The 15,451-nt window shown below is 47.1% G+C and overlaps 4 protein-coding genes across 4 annotated transcripts; 1 reads left to right on the top strand and 3 right to left on the bottom strand.

Annotated features, from left to right (window-relative positions):
- Positions 1–2,558, bottom strand: AO090005001113 (uncharacterized protein; the record flags this gene model as incomplete). Its single annotated transcript, XM_001818032.3, has 2 exons — positions 1–1,362; positions 1,413–2,558. The coding sequence occupies 2 exons, from the start codon at positions 2,556–2,558 to the stop codon at positions 1–3; spliced, it is 2,508 nt and encodes an 835-aa protein (XP_001818084.1).
- A 490-nt stretch (positions 2,559–3,048) lies between these two features.
- Positions 3,049–4,772, top strand: AO090005001114 (coatomer subunit delta; the record flags this gene model as incomplete). The annotated part of the gene is made up of 4 exons (XM_023233161.1): positions 3,049–3,051; positions 3,115–3,558; positions 3,612–3,808; positions 3,866–4,772. The coding sequence occupies 4 exons, from the start codon at positions 3,049–3,051 to the stop codon at positions 4,770–4,772; spliced, it is 1,551 nt and encodes a 516-aa protein (XP_023089229.1).
- Positions 4,773–11,052: 6,280 nt separating this feature from the next.
- Positions 11,053–12,716, bottom strand: AO090005001115 (uncharacterized protein; the record flags this gene model as incomplete). The annotated part of the gene is made up of 3 exons (XM_023233155.1): positions 11,053–11,083; positions 11,819–11,927; positions 11,993–12,716. 3 exons carry the CDS (start codon positions 12,714–12,716, stop codon positions 11,053–11,055), a joined length of 864 nt encoding a protein of 287 aa, XP_023089230.1.
- Positions 12,717–13,368: 652 nt separating this feature from the next.
- Positions 13,369–14,733, bottom strand: AO090005001116 (uncharacterized protein; the record flags this gene model as incomplete). The annotated part of the gene is made up of 1 exon (XM_001818035.3): positions 13,369–14,733. The coding sequence occupies one exon, from the start codon at positions 14,731–14,733 to the stop codon at positions 13,369–13,371; it is 1,365 nt and encodes a 454-aa protein (XP_001818087.1).
- Between the last annotated feature and the right edge of the window lie 718 nt (positions 14,734–15,451).

Genomic DNA, 15,451 nt, shown 5'->3' with positions numbered 1-15,451 from the left:
TCATGATGATCTGGAACGTTTAGCGTCCGGAGTAGGACTCTCGGCCAGCTCAAACTCATCTTCCGGCTCGCGGTGTCGTTTAGTAGATGCTGGGCCGGGTGATTGTGTGCCAAGTGCCTCGGCAACACCAAGATCTTCTGCGATCCCCAGATCCAGATAGTCTTCGTCGTCCTCAAAGGGTAACTCTTCGGCTTCCTGGTTGGTATGATTTGAGGCGATATGTTCAGTGACATCATCAGATTCCTCAGGGAGGTCTGTACCCTCGATATCATTGTCTGCAATCGCCGAGCCTCGAATAGAGCTGTCCAGGATGTCCCCTGCTATTCCTAATGAGTCATCGACCAGGTCAGGACTCGGTTGAACATTGTTTCCTGACAGATCTGAGCCAGTGTTATCCAATTTAGGCAAAACATCACTCTTATCACCCTGTAATGTCTCTTCGGTTTCATCGTCTTGAAACTGAGACGCAGCGCCCTCGACCTCGGATTGACTGTCTTCATCATTTTCTTTCAGAGATTCCCCTCGAAGCTCTTCTGTGATTGACTCAGTAGTATGATGGTCATCATGCCCATAATCGGAAGCATCGCCCTCAAACTCCTCAGTACCATCGTTATGATTGGAATTGATCGTGATTTCTCCCTCCTCGGGATAGCTTTCGTCGTTGGCGTTGTCCGGTGCGGATTGTTCTTCATGGATATCGTGGGCTTGGTGATCATCATGTGGAACATCCGTGGAGCCGTCAGGATTTGGTTGCTCCTCTGTCAAATCAGTTGCAGACAAATTATTGATAGTAGCAGTCGATTCTGTATGCTGTTCCTCTTCAGAGTCATAAGATTCTTCATTTAGTGACTGGCGATCGTGAGACTCAGGGTTGCCAAGTTCTGGCTGAGTAGGAGCTTTAGTTTCACCATCATCGCGGGTCTCTTCAGTAATACCACCTGATAGATCGGCACCTGCAGCATCGCTTTCGGGATACTGTTCCTCCGGCTGGCTCTTCGCAACTTGCTGCTCGTGGACATGTGACTCGTTTCCATGGACTTCCTGCGTCTCAGAGGGGTGACGTTTTTGTTGGCCAGAGATGTCTTGCTGTTCCTCGCCGGGGCTCGCTTCCCGGTCGTCTCCTTCAAATATCTCTGCTGAAGCTGCTTCCACTTCTTGATAGCCATCCCATGAATGGATTTCAGACAACCCTTTTCCTTCGCTGGCAGCTAGGAGAAGGTCAGATACTTCCGCAGATATAGTCAGTTTTGTGTTGAGAGTGAGATAAAGCGGTTCAGGTTCATCAATTCCATCATTGTGGCACAACTGGAGATACAAGTCGACAATCTGGTACAAAGTCACCTTTGATATGTGTAAAGAATCCTAGGTCAACTGTCAGCATCTGTACAATGAGAAACGATAGAGTGACAAACCTCAGTTAGTTGGATGTTCAATGCGTCAACATCCATAATGAGAACCTCATTGTCTCCAACATTGTCCTGGAGCACTTGACGGCAGGATTGGAAGAGCTCTCCTAACGGTGCGTATGCGAGATTCTCATCTTCGAGGAAAAATGTTTCAGAGGAGTCACCCTCCTTGGGGGGAAATAGCGAGATCTCGTTGTCTTGATAGTACACTCTCACAGGGTATAACGAAGAATCCTTCGTCGTACCCTGCTCTTGCTCGTCGTCTTCTGCAAGTTCCGTCTCCTGCCCATGAGGTTCATCACGTTCTGTGTCATGTTCTGTGGTGTTCTTTCCTTCCGATTCCAATTCTTTGTTCTCGTCCGCTGTTTTCCGGTTTTCACCTGCATCATCTTCATGAACTTCGGGGCTTTCGGCGCCAGCTGTATGATCCTCATGATCACTAGGAACTTCGTGTATATCTGCTTGTTCTGGTTGGTTAGTGTCAACGACGTTATTATCCACATCTGCGGACTCGGGCTGGTCCACTTCAGCCTCCTGGATAATGTTGTTTTCATCTTGATGATGGTGCTCTGGAGGAACTTCTTCCAATGGGTCATTTTCAAGGTGTGCGGATTCGGTGTTATCCCCGGGACGGGCTACCGCAGCGTAGTTTTCGCTAGTGGCCTCCTCGCCATCATTCTTTTCCGTTAAGATGTGTTCTGATGTTACTTGATTATCCGCAGGCTCAAGGGATGCCGGGGCTTCTTGAGATTCTGGTACAGGGGCTTCTGGAAAAGGGGCATCAATGTCTTCATCGTAATCATCTTCTAGCATCTCTGCCTCATAAATCTTCTCGGTGCCGTACTGCATCTCAACACTGTAACTTGTCTCTGCATACTGGTCGTCCACATCAAGCATGGCCGGTTCAGCGACCTCATCTATCATATCCGCATCGTTTGGGCCGTCTTGTTCGTATTCTGTTCCATGAAGAGCTTCTTCATATTCGTCGGCTCCCATCATATCTTTGTCGGTGTTTGAGGCTTGGTCGTCCATGTCATCAAGGTCGATGTCGAAATCATCGGCATGCCCCTGATAAGGCGAAGCCATCTCCATCGTGTCATCAACGACGGGGGTTTCCATTGCAGAAAATGCTAATGAAGAGGTTGTGGCCATGGCATGAATGTATTATACAGCAACGGGTAGAAGGGAAGTCGCGTAAGATTTCCAGCGTGGCGTCCCAGCTGTCAAAGATTCGAGTTCGAATAAGGTGTGCCTGCTATGCTTACTAAGGAAAAAGAAGGTCTCGACCAACACGTAAAATAGAAGAGATAGACACCTTTTCTACAACGTCAGTGTGAGGGGAAAGCGAAAGATAACAGGGAAAGGAGATAGAGGTAGGTGACGGGGTTGTTAGACGTGTAGAGGTCGCCAGCAGCAAAGTTAGGCTGTCTCTCTTGTGCTGTGGTAAGCGAGGGGGTAGTGCTGTGCACGGGCCAACGGAGAGACAGAAGTGAACAGCAAGCGGCTCCGCCGCTGGAGTGGAATACCTGGCATTGCATTCGGACACAGTCTGGACACGCTTTCAGACAATCGGTCGTTTGACTAAAGTTGCCATTTTATTCGGCTACCATTGAGACGGATTCAGACCGTTTATTATACAGTCATGGTTTGTTGCAATCTTTAACGATCCCACTAAATCTTGCTGACCGTTGTCAACACACAAACACAGGTCGTACTCGCAGCATCCATATGCACCCGCGGGGGCAAAGCAGTTCTTTCGCGCCAGTTCCGTGAGATTTCTCGCTCCAGAATCGAAGCTTTGCTCGCATCCTTCCCGAAACTGGCAGATTCTGGCACCCAGCATACCACCGTTGAACAAGACAATGTCCGCTTTGTGTACCAGCCCCTGGATGAGCTATACATTGTCCTGATTACCAACCGTCAATCCAACATCCTGCAAGACATTGATAGTCTTCACCTTTTTGCCCAAGTTACTACCAGTATTTGCAAGAGTTTAGACGAGCGGGAAATTTTGCGCAATGCTTTCGAGCTACTCAGCGCATATGACGAGCTGGTGACACTGGGGTACAGGGAGAATCTGTCGTTGTCGCAGATCAAGACTTTCTTAGAAATGGAGAGCCACGAGGAGAGAATCCAAGAGATTATTGAACGGGTAGCTATCTCTACTAGGCAAGCGGCTGGCTGTTTGCTGACTTTACTCTTTAGAACAAAGAACTCGAGGCCAGCGAAGAGCGCAAAAGAAAGGCGAAACAGCTGGAGATGCAGCGAAAGGAGGCAGCTCGTACCGGTCGTGCTATGGCTCCACGCACCCCGTCCTATCCTGTCTACACTCCCCCATCGCGACCTGCCGTACCCGATGCCTACGATTCCTATGAAGCAGAGAAGAAGAAGTCATTTGCTAAGTATGTGTCTGTATCTTGTTACCTTTGCTACAGTCACTAATAGGCGACGATTTTTAGGCCGTTGCCAACCAGAGGGAAGGGCATGCAGCTCGGCAAGAAGTCAAAAACCACGGATATATACGAGAAAGTCCGCGGCGATCTGGGCCCTGAAGTTGAGGAGTCTAGCCCTCTAGTCACCCCACAAGCTTCAACTCCTGTCGTCGGGGAGACATCGTCTGCTCGCGCCTCTCTCTCTGCTGACCGGGATCCTATTCATGTTACTATTGCAGAAACAATCTCTGCCAATCTTACTCGTGAAGGTGCTCTGAAATCCTTCGAAGTCAAGGGCGACTTACAGCTCCGCATCTCCGACCCGTCATTCACTAAAGTCAGACTTGACCTTGCCACCAACCCTACTCATGGGGCTCAGTTCCGTACACATCCAAATGTTGATAAGGCTGCCTTCACCGACTCATCTGCCATTCAGCTAAAGGATTCGACTAAGCGATTCCCGGTCAATAACTCAATCGGCGTCCTACGTTGGCGTGTCGCTAGCTCTGATAATGCTGATATGCTCCCTATCACCTTCACCGTCTGGGTGAACAAGGGATCCGATTCCACTACAGTCACCGTTGAATACGAGCTCACTGGGTCAGACGCTCTGCGTGACGTTGTTGTGACTATTCCATATGGCGAAATAGAACCGTCTGTATCTAGTTTTGATGCTGTGTACGAAGTGACCGGAGATAGCATCGACTGGAACATTGGAACAGTGGATGACAGCAACGCTTCTGGTAGCTTCGAGTTTGAATCTACAGGGGATTCTGATGAGAATGGTTTTTTCCCGATGAATGTTCGTTTCTCTAAAACGAATCCTTTCGTTGAGGTTGATGTTACTGCTGTCTCCCTATTGGAAATGGATGGCGAAGAAACCGGGTTCAGCAAGGAGGTGAAGAGCATTGCAGATGGTTATTTGATCAAGTAATACCGTTATGGGCGTATAGAGTACTAATGATGTTCGGATTGCCTTTTAAGATTTTATCACTGCAAATTTCCTCTAATTCTGTTGACCAGGGCCCTTTTGTTCTTATATTCTCAATTCAAATTATCATTTCTGCCTAGTTGTCTATATGAGAACGGTAAAGTCGGTGTACATGGTTTAAATCAAGGAAGAGGCGTTATTACTAGCACTCTTGGGGTCTACTTTTGGGCATAAGCGATCTATACCAAAGATCATAGTTCCACATACCCAGGTTCACTGAAGGAGCATTCCCTACTACTGAACATCGGTCACTTCAAGGAAACACAGAATCTTGATAGAAAGCCCATGGGGCTGTGTCTCTAATATTATTCATTTATATTTGATTTTATTCTATTTTCTCCTTTTCATAGTAAAATTAATTTCAGTCTTCGTATGACGACAGGAGGGCACATGAAAGCATAGGTTTTGTTGTCTTTTTATCATATGGTAAGTTTAAAGTCACCTGCCTTGACTGTTAGGCGGTTGTATTCCCATCTTCGCATTGCGGCGTACTTCTCGATCTTGAACACCCTCTATCTTGAATGTTCGACATTCTATTTCAAACAAATACTAATATTGAGGTATGTGCGCATGGGCGAGAATGAGATATTTAGCCCCGGCTGACCATGGCTCTCGATTGAATGGATGTCGTCGAAACTGGGTCATTCGGATGTAATGAAAGACGTCAGCATCGAGAGGCACTCTCTCCTATCCGCCATGACAGGGCGGAGCCACGGAGGACAAAGCTAAAAAGGGAAGAAACGACTCTCGGCTCATGCTTAGTGTATACAACAATCTGTCAATCCGGTCGTTGATTGATCCTCCAGGCTCCCCGTACCCCCAACACTACGCCATGGATGGTCAGCCTTTCGGTGAGGAGGTGCAAACTAATTCACATGAGCTACTGGTTATTGGATCACATTTAAAGTACGGTAACCAGGGGTCCTGGGAAGCTGTTGGGGTATTCTCCCCTCTTCCACGCCACTGCCCCCCAAGTGGTCATCCCCTTGACGATCAGGTGGGGTGCAAAGGCAAGTCAAGGGGGATCTCAGTCAACCAAGGCATGATGGTTGTCATTTCCACTACTATTGTGCTTATGTCTTACTAGCCCTCGGCCGAAATATCAAAACTAGGCCTGTCTAGTCTTCAACCAGTCATGTCAACTATGGATCACCCCGTCATTTAGGTATTTCTATTCGCTTAACCTTTGGCTTAACTTATGCAGCATCTAACGGCAACCCCAAAGATGCATCCTCGCATAAGCATTACATGTAGGGACAACACGGAAAATAGTGATTCTAGACCATGCTCAACCAGCCCTGTGAGAGGCTCTTCCATCTGAAAATGGGCAGACGGCTGAAATGGTGAAAGCCAATGAGATCGTGCAGGGCGGCTCTAGGTGTGACCGATCAACCATACTCCACTGCATGTCACACTGGCTCCCCTGCACGGCGTCTAAGGCAACATTTGGGCACGATGGATATCCCCTGTCGAGTATCAACCGCCACCCGGTTAAAGAGACCTAATGATTTTATAGGCAATAGCTCGATCGCCTTATTAGGTATCGGCGATGAACATCCAGTTCCCCGATCCATCTAGAACCTAATTGACTCGGGCTTCTATACCATTGCAACTGCCGCATTATGGGTTTCAGATATCCATGAAAATGTCTCTAGGCAATGACCCCACATGGCGCTCTGCCATTCCGACAAAACTTTCTTATTTTTATTATTTCCTCCACTGGGTTTCATTTTCCTATGTTGGCATGATCGCAGTGGTTAAATCTAAGACATTTCTTGGCTTCCTTTTCAGGATATGTTGTGAGCCGTGCCTCAGTGCCTTATTTACCATGGCGACATCTTATGGGATGTTTTTTTCTTTAGAAGCCAAAACAAGAACTTTGATCGACCGCAGCAAACAATTTCTGGTACGCACAGAAGTAAGAACCTAATTTGCCTAGGTATGCGTATTGACTTTGTAGTGAAGCCTTGGTACTTGTTCTGTTTGCTTACCAGTGCAGATAAGATATTTCTTTTCAAGTCCCCGATATATCCATGTCACTTTCATTACACGATGATTAACCTGCAGTTTCTCTCCTGGAAAGAGCAGCCTACTATGTTCAATGCATCTTCCTCTGATGCTAAAAGCTACAACCATGGGGTATGATCTGACTCTTCGAACACTGAAGCAAATATCCTACCTTCCGTACGTGTTCATGTGTTTATGCTCCTAATAACGTGCAGGACACTCCGATGGCCCCGCCACCCGCACACGACATAGATCATCTTTTTGGTAGCAGAAAAATGGCCATACCAAGACTGGCAGAAGGGGCTGAGTCTGCTTTTACCTCGCCCGGGAGATTTCATCGTCGGCATGTTAGTCGGGCATGCGAATCCTGCAGACAGAGGAAGACAAAATGCACAGGTGATAAGTCAGGCTGTCGAAATTGCAAGGAGGCAGGAATCATATGTTGTTATACTGACGGCAAGCGAGAGAAATCTAAAAGGTTAGTGGCACTGTTTCAATTCATCTCTTACTTCACTGGTGCCGTGAATATGCCAACTTTCCTAAATCTCTTTCAAAGACAGATGGCTAGCTTAGAAGGAAAGATACAGGCCTATGAAGATGTCCTTAGAAAGCTGAGCATCCGATTTGGTATCTCTGACGAGCAGTTGATGAGTTTTGCACTGGCAGTGGGTGTGACTAACCCTTCCTCATCCCTCTGTACTAAGTGAAAGCAGGAATCCGCCGCGGAATCGGCCACACAGCCTGATGCATATGCTGCTACACCTGAAGACAGGAAGTTCTTTTGGGTCTTGGGCTCAGAGCCATATCTTTCCACTACTTCGCTGGTGTCCCATATTGCCGACCACACAGAGGAGGATTTTAATAGGGACGACTTCACACGAGCCACGGGATTCATTGGTAAAAGCTCAGAGATCTCATGGCTCCAGATGTTAAGCAAATATGTGAACTCTGGGTGCGAGGTATGTCATCCAACTTCTGATATACCTTCACCGGCTTTGACATCCTCCTGTGATGGGCCGATAGCTTCGTCAAATTATCACCTTGATGACTTCGACATGCCTACTGTTGAGCGACTTGACACATCTGAGCTCCCGTCTAAGGACACTGCTACAAAGCTTTTCAATGCGTACTTGAGTTCTGTACATCCATCGTTTCCTATAATCGGAATTTCGACATTTGCGTCACAATTCCAAGCTTTCTTCCATAACCCGTCTCTGAAGCCAGGGAACAAGTGGCTTGCCATTTTGAACCTTATTTTTGCTATTGGTGCAAGATATGCCCATTTGACCAATGCAGAATGGAGAAGAGACAGGGATGATCACTATTCATACTTCATAAGAGCAAGAAACATGAGTCTCGAGGGCCAACTGCTACACCATTCTGATCTACAACAGTTACAGGTTGAAGGATTGGCGTCTTTCTATATGCTATCATCTGGCCATATAAATCGGTATGCTTGCCTTGGGTATCTGCGTTTCGAATGTAAAGCTCGCCACGCTTACGGATAGATCCAGGTCATGGAAGCTCTGTGGCAGTGCTGTGCGAAGTGCACTGAGCCTTGGGCTGCATTTACGCAATATAGGGACGTGCACTTCTGATACGTCTAAAGAAATAAGATACCGTGTGTGGTGGGCTTTATACACACTCGAGCATCGTCTCAGTGTGATGACAGGCCGACCGTCCTGCATCATAGATGTCGCCTGTACGACCCCCCTGCCTGTCCCTTTCGATGAGAGCGACTTCCGCAAAGAATCCGTAATGCGTCTTATAAACCGTTCCACACCAGAGGATCTTGGCCAACCCGGCCCGGCCTCGAATTCTTCTCCTAACTCAAACCTTAGGAAGACAGGTAAAGGAATGGAGAGCGCAGATGCAAACGCCGCTGCCCCGTGCAAGTCACTGTACTTCCTGCAGTTAATAAAATTGACTTCAATTGCGAAAAGGATGACAAGCAAGCTCTACAACCCTGACGGAGTGGAAAAGGCTTGGTCAAGTATGGAATTTGCGATACGAGGGCTTATGCTTGATCTTGATTCCTGGCTTATAAACCTACCTGCTGCTTACGACTTCACCTCCACACACACCTCGCAAGGCTCGGCAACCCACAGAATGAGCCTAGCTCTCACATTTTACAGTACGAAGATTGGAATCACAAAGCCGTGCCTTCGCCGTATAGAATCGAGTGCACTTGGTGATAAATCGGAAGAATTTTGCAGAAAGGCTGCAGTTGAATGTGTCGAATCTGCTTGTCATATGTTGAGACTGTTTCCCGAGCCTCTGGAAGCTTCATTACTTCACAAATTGTCTCCTTGGTGGTGCATATTACATTTTCTTATGCAAGCTACTGCCGTATTGTTAATTGAGCTTTCTTTCCATGTCCAACACGTTCCCGAAAAAGCGGCCATGGTGTCAAAGGCGGCTAAAAAGTCCTACGATTGGCTGGCAGTTATGTCGGAGACTAGTATGGCCTCAGAAAAAGCTCGGAGGATGTGTGATGAGTTCCTGCGCCGGCTTGGCTTCAACGGCGGTGCTGAGATCCACAGCTTCCCTTGTATAGCGGGCCTTGCTTCACGGAACTCGCCCGAGGACGAACCTCACGATCCACACCCCAGACTCACAAGAATAGCCACCCCCGATGGCCTTCGAGGTGGAATAGGCTCCATACCATTGTCACCGGTAGACCATTCCACCGCCGCTTTTGCCCGGCCATTGTCAGTTGGTTTGGAAGCCCCGGAGGCACATGAATTTGACCAAGACGAGAAAGCTCTCACTGTCCACAATCTATATGACGGCTATTTACCCTACGACCCGAACACCGGTCAGATAACCGGCTCCTTTTTCCCCCCTGAAGATGACATTGACATCGGACTGGGGCCGTATTATTGGGATGAAGCGATGGGAGACCACTATTACCAACAACCGGCCTCAGCATCCCCAGTGATTCCGAATGACCCAAGATAGCAAAAGCGACCATATATTCTTTTCGAGCAACGTGAAGCTTTCAACCATTACACCCATTGAGCTAAGGTCTTGCTTATGGGACGGAAATGTTCAAAGAACTTCTGCGACACACGTTGTCTTCGCTAGTTTCAGACCCCTGATTACAAGCTACTGTCCAATCAACTGTTTAATGTCTAATGATCCTGTTTCGGCACTGTACAAAGGGATGACGGCAATGTTTTGCTCGTCGTCCGTTCGTCTTCACGTTGAGCAACAATGAGAACGATTTCACATGATTGACGCAAGGAAAGCAATGAAGGAGTGAGAATGTCCTCAGGAGAGCCAAAAACACCTGCGAGCGAGATCAACAAAGCATGATTCGCCACCTCGACAATAATTAGCAGTGAGATGAGGAGTCACTCCTTCCCAGAATAAATTCACTATGACGTTCCCAACACTCGTTTCCAAACGGGAACACAACACCGCTGACTGAGCCACACAGTGTTTCAGCATAGCCACGATCCTTCATTATTACTCAATGCACCGGTTCCTCGCTTGGTTTCGCTGGACTGCAAACCTACTGCTATTTGATTCCTCCAATCATGATATCGATATCCTCGAATTCTATCAAAAAGCACTAGTGGTACTGCGCAATCATACAGCTTTTAAACTCATCAAGTGGGCGGAGCACAGACAAAAGAGCAAGAAGATAGTAAAATAGTAGAGAAAAGAAAAAAGGACTGAGGAAATCAGAACATTGTATAACCTACTACATGAGAACACCTTTTGACCAGCGGGTCAGATCAAGGACTCCTTCCCGGCAAGGGCAAGATATCAAATTGCTTTCCAATTATGCTGGTCATCCACCCCCAGTCCCTTCATTGAGGGAAGTGTTGATGCTTTCTCTGACCTCAGAATATCTTGAAACGTCGTGTTTACTTGTTATATGGTGAAAGAATATTGTTGCCGCAAGGCATTATATGTAATAACTTCCGAGAGTAGCATGTTCCTATTTGTCTTCTTGGTTTATAAATAGACTCTGTCCATCGTTTCCCTCGAACACTAAGAATGTTATAATTTGTTTGCCGCCAAAGCGACATAAATATATACTTCAAGTCTTTATACCCCCGTAGTAGAAGTAACGCTCTAAGGAGATATGTAAGATTGTCTATACACAATGGACATAGTCTATGCCTGTATTTACCAACCATCAGGTCTTCGTAGCAAAAAAAAAAAAAAAAAAAACAAACCGTCCAGGCAGACCCAAGACTAATGTTCAGATCACGCTTCCCAGTTCCTTTTCTTCGCTGTAAAAAGCAAACGAGCATTTTCTTCCTGGGAAGAGGATCGTGATAAGCCCGAGGACATTGCCGGCACAGAACTGATCCTGGACAGATGGATGTCGATGACACGGGCTCTTCGAAGTGATCGATTTGCCCACGAGCCGGACGAAGATGGCCAATTTTTGTTATCCCAGTCTTGTAGCTCAATACCTAGTAAGCCTCTAGCGTCACCCACAAACCGCTCTATACAATCCAAAGGTGGTAGAAAACGGCGTCGCACGCCGCAACCATTGTGATTTGTGTCAATTTGATAATCAGGACACTGTTTGAGCGAGGAGATGATTGCAGTTATGTCGCTTGGTAACCCAGCGGGCTGGGTACGTTCTGCCGTGTCCTCGTCTTCAGAATCTAAGCCAAAATCTGAATCTATCAGGGTAGATCCTAGAAATATTGTCTTCGTGCGCAGAGTGAAAAAGCGAGTCATTTGACCCAGGTGAAAGGCGTCACAGGCACTGGAATTGCCAAATCCACATCGACATTGATACTGTCGGGATTGGACCGCAGTTACTGCGACCGATGTAGTGGTCGAGTTAGGGCCTTCTGGCTCCTCCAATGCGCCAAAAGCGCGGAGAAAGTACGCTTGGAGATCTGTGATAGTATTCAAAACGCATTGTCGTCTATAGTATAATTCTTCTGCAGACCTTATTAGCATCTGAAATACCACTGGCTTAGGTGGTGATAGAAGAAAGCTAGATTTACCTTCTAGACCATCGGAAAGATACCGCCAGCGGACGGTAGGTGAAGTAGGTGGTTCCACACCATTTACCCAAAACTTTGACCCAGTAAGGATCAGCGCATGCGTCCATATCTGGAATATGGTATACTCATTAAGAAACCTCGCTATGAAGATCGTTTGCCGAATTCGGTCCTCACTCAATCTCAGTGCCGAGGAATCGAACCTCGACAGGGGAATCCTTCCTTTCCCAAATGCATACCCAGACCTTTTTAAAGCTTCCCGGATGACATAGGGAGAGTTGAAGGAATCAGCTAGCTCTATTAACCTAGCAACTAATGAGGTAAGCTGAATTCTGAGCTCCCCGCCGAACTTGGCTTTCTCTTCTTCCTCGAATGAGTTGAACGATAGCACTTGGAGGAACAGTTCGATAGCATCTACCCCAAGCTTTTGCGGGAGATGATCCACCGGTAACCTGACTGTTGGCAGGGTATACTGGATCGAAGTATCATCAGATAAAGATTCTCCACCCTCAGTGGTGGTACCCTGGCTCCACATCGCCTTCTGTTGGATGAAATCCCTGCCTTCAGAGAACTTATTAGGGTCAAGCAAGGCCCGAAAGTAGGGACTGTTCCTCATAAGATCGTCACTTAAGACCTGCCAACGGTGACTAGCGTTTCCAGGAGAAACAGGAGAGCTGTCTGGGGGAACGTATTCGATAATCACATCCCCGGTGCTTAATAGAACTTTTACAGCTGGCTGGGCCCCAGTTAAAGGAGTATCTCCTCCTTTATGATTGTTAATAACAGCGGAAGCCTCCCCAGTCAAATGAGAGCAGTGGGGATCGTCTTGAGCATCGCGAAGCCCCGGTGATTGAAGCGAAGCTCCTACTCCATCTGGTAATGAAGAATGACTTGGGTCCATGACGTGTCAATTCAGGAGGTGAAAGTCTGTATATAGGTCCTTTTCACACTACTCGCGTCACAGGTCTGAAAGCACATTGGAACTGTAGAATTGCCTATACTCTTGTTTCTCATCGATATGGTTGTAATGGTTGTGGCCTGTGCTGTTATTCGGATGCCCCTCTCCACGGTTATGAGAGTGTTCATATATTTCCCCATAAGAAAAGACTATAGACACGCGCCAATGTGCATTCTAGTATGCGTAAAAGGGTTGCGACTCAATTATGGCGAGGAGTTGGTTTAGTGGTGGGGAACTGAAATCATCGACGAACGTTGCCTCATCGGGAGATAGCGTCATGTGATAATACACCTTCCAAAACTGGTATTGTGTTTTAAACCTGAAAAGTGCGGTTTCTGTACCAAGAATTGTATTATACAGTATGTCGGTTGTCGCATTAAATTAAACAGTTGTATAACTTCAATCAACTTGAGCCTCACCATCCCACCCATGGAGGGGTGTCCAACTCCATAATCATAAACAAAAAAGAGAAAGAATTTCTATTGATGGCACGAAGGAATGCGCTATCGAATCACCCAGTAACAAACGCAACCCAAAGGGAATGTGGAACAAAAAAGAGATAAAGGATAAAACGCCGAATATTTAGCAGCCTCTCTTAAGGCAAAGATACAACAGGAATGTGCAGGATATCGTATTCATTCCGGATACTTGTGCTGGTATGCCCGTTTTGCTTGCCCTTGATGGACGCTTCTCGAAGCTTCAATGCATGCGCCATACTGTAGAAAAGCTTCATGGACGGTAAATTTGCGATGTCCGCCTGGGATGCCTCCATCGCAGACGAGCTCATTTCATCTACCCCATTCTCGTCATCATGATCATCAAGATCAGTGTTCCCTATGAGGTTGAGCCTTGGGAAAACATGCGAGAATAGCGCCAGACATGGCTGAGGCTCCTCCTCGTCTGAAGCATAGGGGCTAGGTTGTTGTTGGTCTTCTTCGTGCGCCAGAGACTCGGTGTCGAATATATCGTTTCTTTGAGAAACAAGATGCCATAGCTCACCGCATATGAATCCAATCACAAAATCTTGATTCGCGCGTGCAGCTGCCAAGCAACTCTTTCTGTAATCGGACTTGAAAGACGAATCGGTATTGGACGGTAGACATAGGACAAGTCCACGCGCTAAAAGAGGTGGAGGCGGAATGTCTTCATTGATCACAAATAGACTTGAGGTTGCGCTTTGAAAGCTTTCCTTGCGTTCATAGAGTCCAGAGTCCGTAGGCGATTCTATTACATCCTCCGTATGCTGTGTGATAGTTTGGGTAAGAGATATAGTCGAGGCTTTTCGGGGCGGAAGTCCTAGACCGCTGGTGTCGCCAACCGCATACTCAGAAAGATGTGAAGTAGCATCGTTATCCCCGAAGGTTATTGACTCATGGCCAGTGGATGGACGTTCACTTGGGTTGTTGGCTGTAATTTCTGTCTTGATGGTCTGCACCGCGTCCGCCACAGCCTCTCGAGCAGCAGCCTTCAGGGTCGGGATCAGAATATCAGCCTCCTGATTACCCACTGCCACTCCTGAGGCCCATGCGGTTCCCAAAACAGCCCACGAAGCCTCCTTTATGACACCTTTCGTGTACTTCTTCCGGATCAAGTCCACCAATTGATTCTTCATTTCTCTTGACTCGGTTTTCTGTCTGCCAACAATATCGACGGTAGCATTGAGGATGCGGCCAGATTCCCACAGCAAAAACCCATGTTTCTTGGCTAAGGAGGTCAATTGGCGAGCGGTCTCATCGGACCAGTCGTCGATAATATCCGCATGGATCTGGAGAATGGCAATGTGTGGGCCAACGGACGATGCTAGTTGAAGCAGAGCATCTGTGGTGGTGATGGTGTGGGAGGGAGCCACGCAAACAGGAAGACCAAACGGCAATCCCTTCTTAGCCGTTGCTAGGGTTTGAAGGTAGGAGATTAAACGATTTCCGAGGAAGGAAGGGGATTCGAACGTTGAGCCTTCCATTATTTATGGAGGATCCGAAATAACCGCGGGGATGTATGTCGTTCAGGAAACGGGGAGAACAATGGGGATTGCCTTCTTCTTTTAACCTGAGAGCTTGGGGCAAAGTGAACCAGAGAAATTGGCCCTCTTGATGAAACTAAACCTGTACTAACGTCGTTGGCGTCTAAGCAAATGAAATGGTCCAGTCGGTCGAGACAAAATGATTGACGGAAGGCTTTTAGGAACTCCACTTTTTCTGACAGTTAGTCTGTTCAGGTAAATCGACAGGGGGCAAAAGACCCAGCGTTGTGGTTATTTTATCTCCTAGGCAAACTCAATCGAGTCAGCTAATTGTTCCTCGAGGCTGTTTGTTGGTAGATTGGTTGGGGTTGATCTTTTATACTCCGACAAGGTAACACCTGTCACGTAAAAAGAGATAAAGAGGAAGAAAGAAAGAGAAGAACGGAGACAAAGGGAGAGAGAGGGAGAGAAGAGGGGGGAAAAGGAGAATGATTCCGAATTGAAAATAGGGATTCCGACATGGCGTATCTCATGCGTCCCCTTCCTTTTTTTTGTTTTTTCTTTTTTCTTTTTTTTTTTTTTTTTTTTTTTTCATTGTTGACTTACTTTTTTGGACGAGTCGAGTGCGTTGTATGTATGTGTGTGTGTTTACTTTTCTGCTGGTATGTATTCATCTCAGGGTCACGCTCACTGATTCACTGATGAAGATCGTCTAATG

Source organism: Aspergillus oryzae, chromosome 1 (assembly GCF_000184455.2).
Source record: "Aspergillus oryzae RIB40 DNA, chromosome 1".
In the NCBI taxonomy this organism is placed as follows: Eukaryota; Fungi; Ascomycota; class Eurotiomycetes; order Eurotiales; family Aspergillaceae; genus Aspergillus; species Aspergillus oryzae.
Note: the sequence above shows the minus strand (reverse complement) of the source record. Positions and strands in the feature narration are given on the sequence as shown.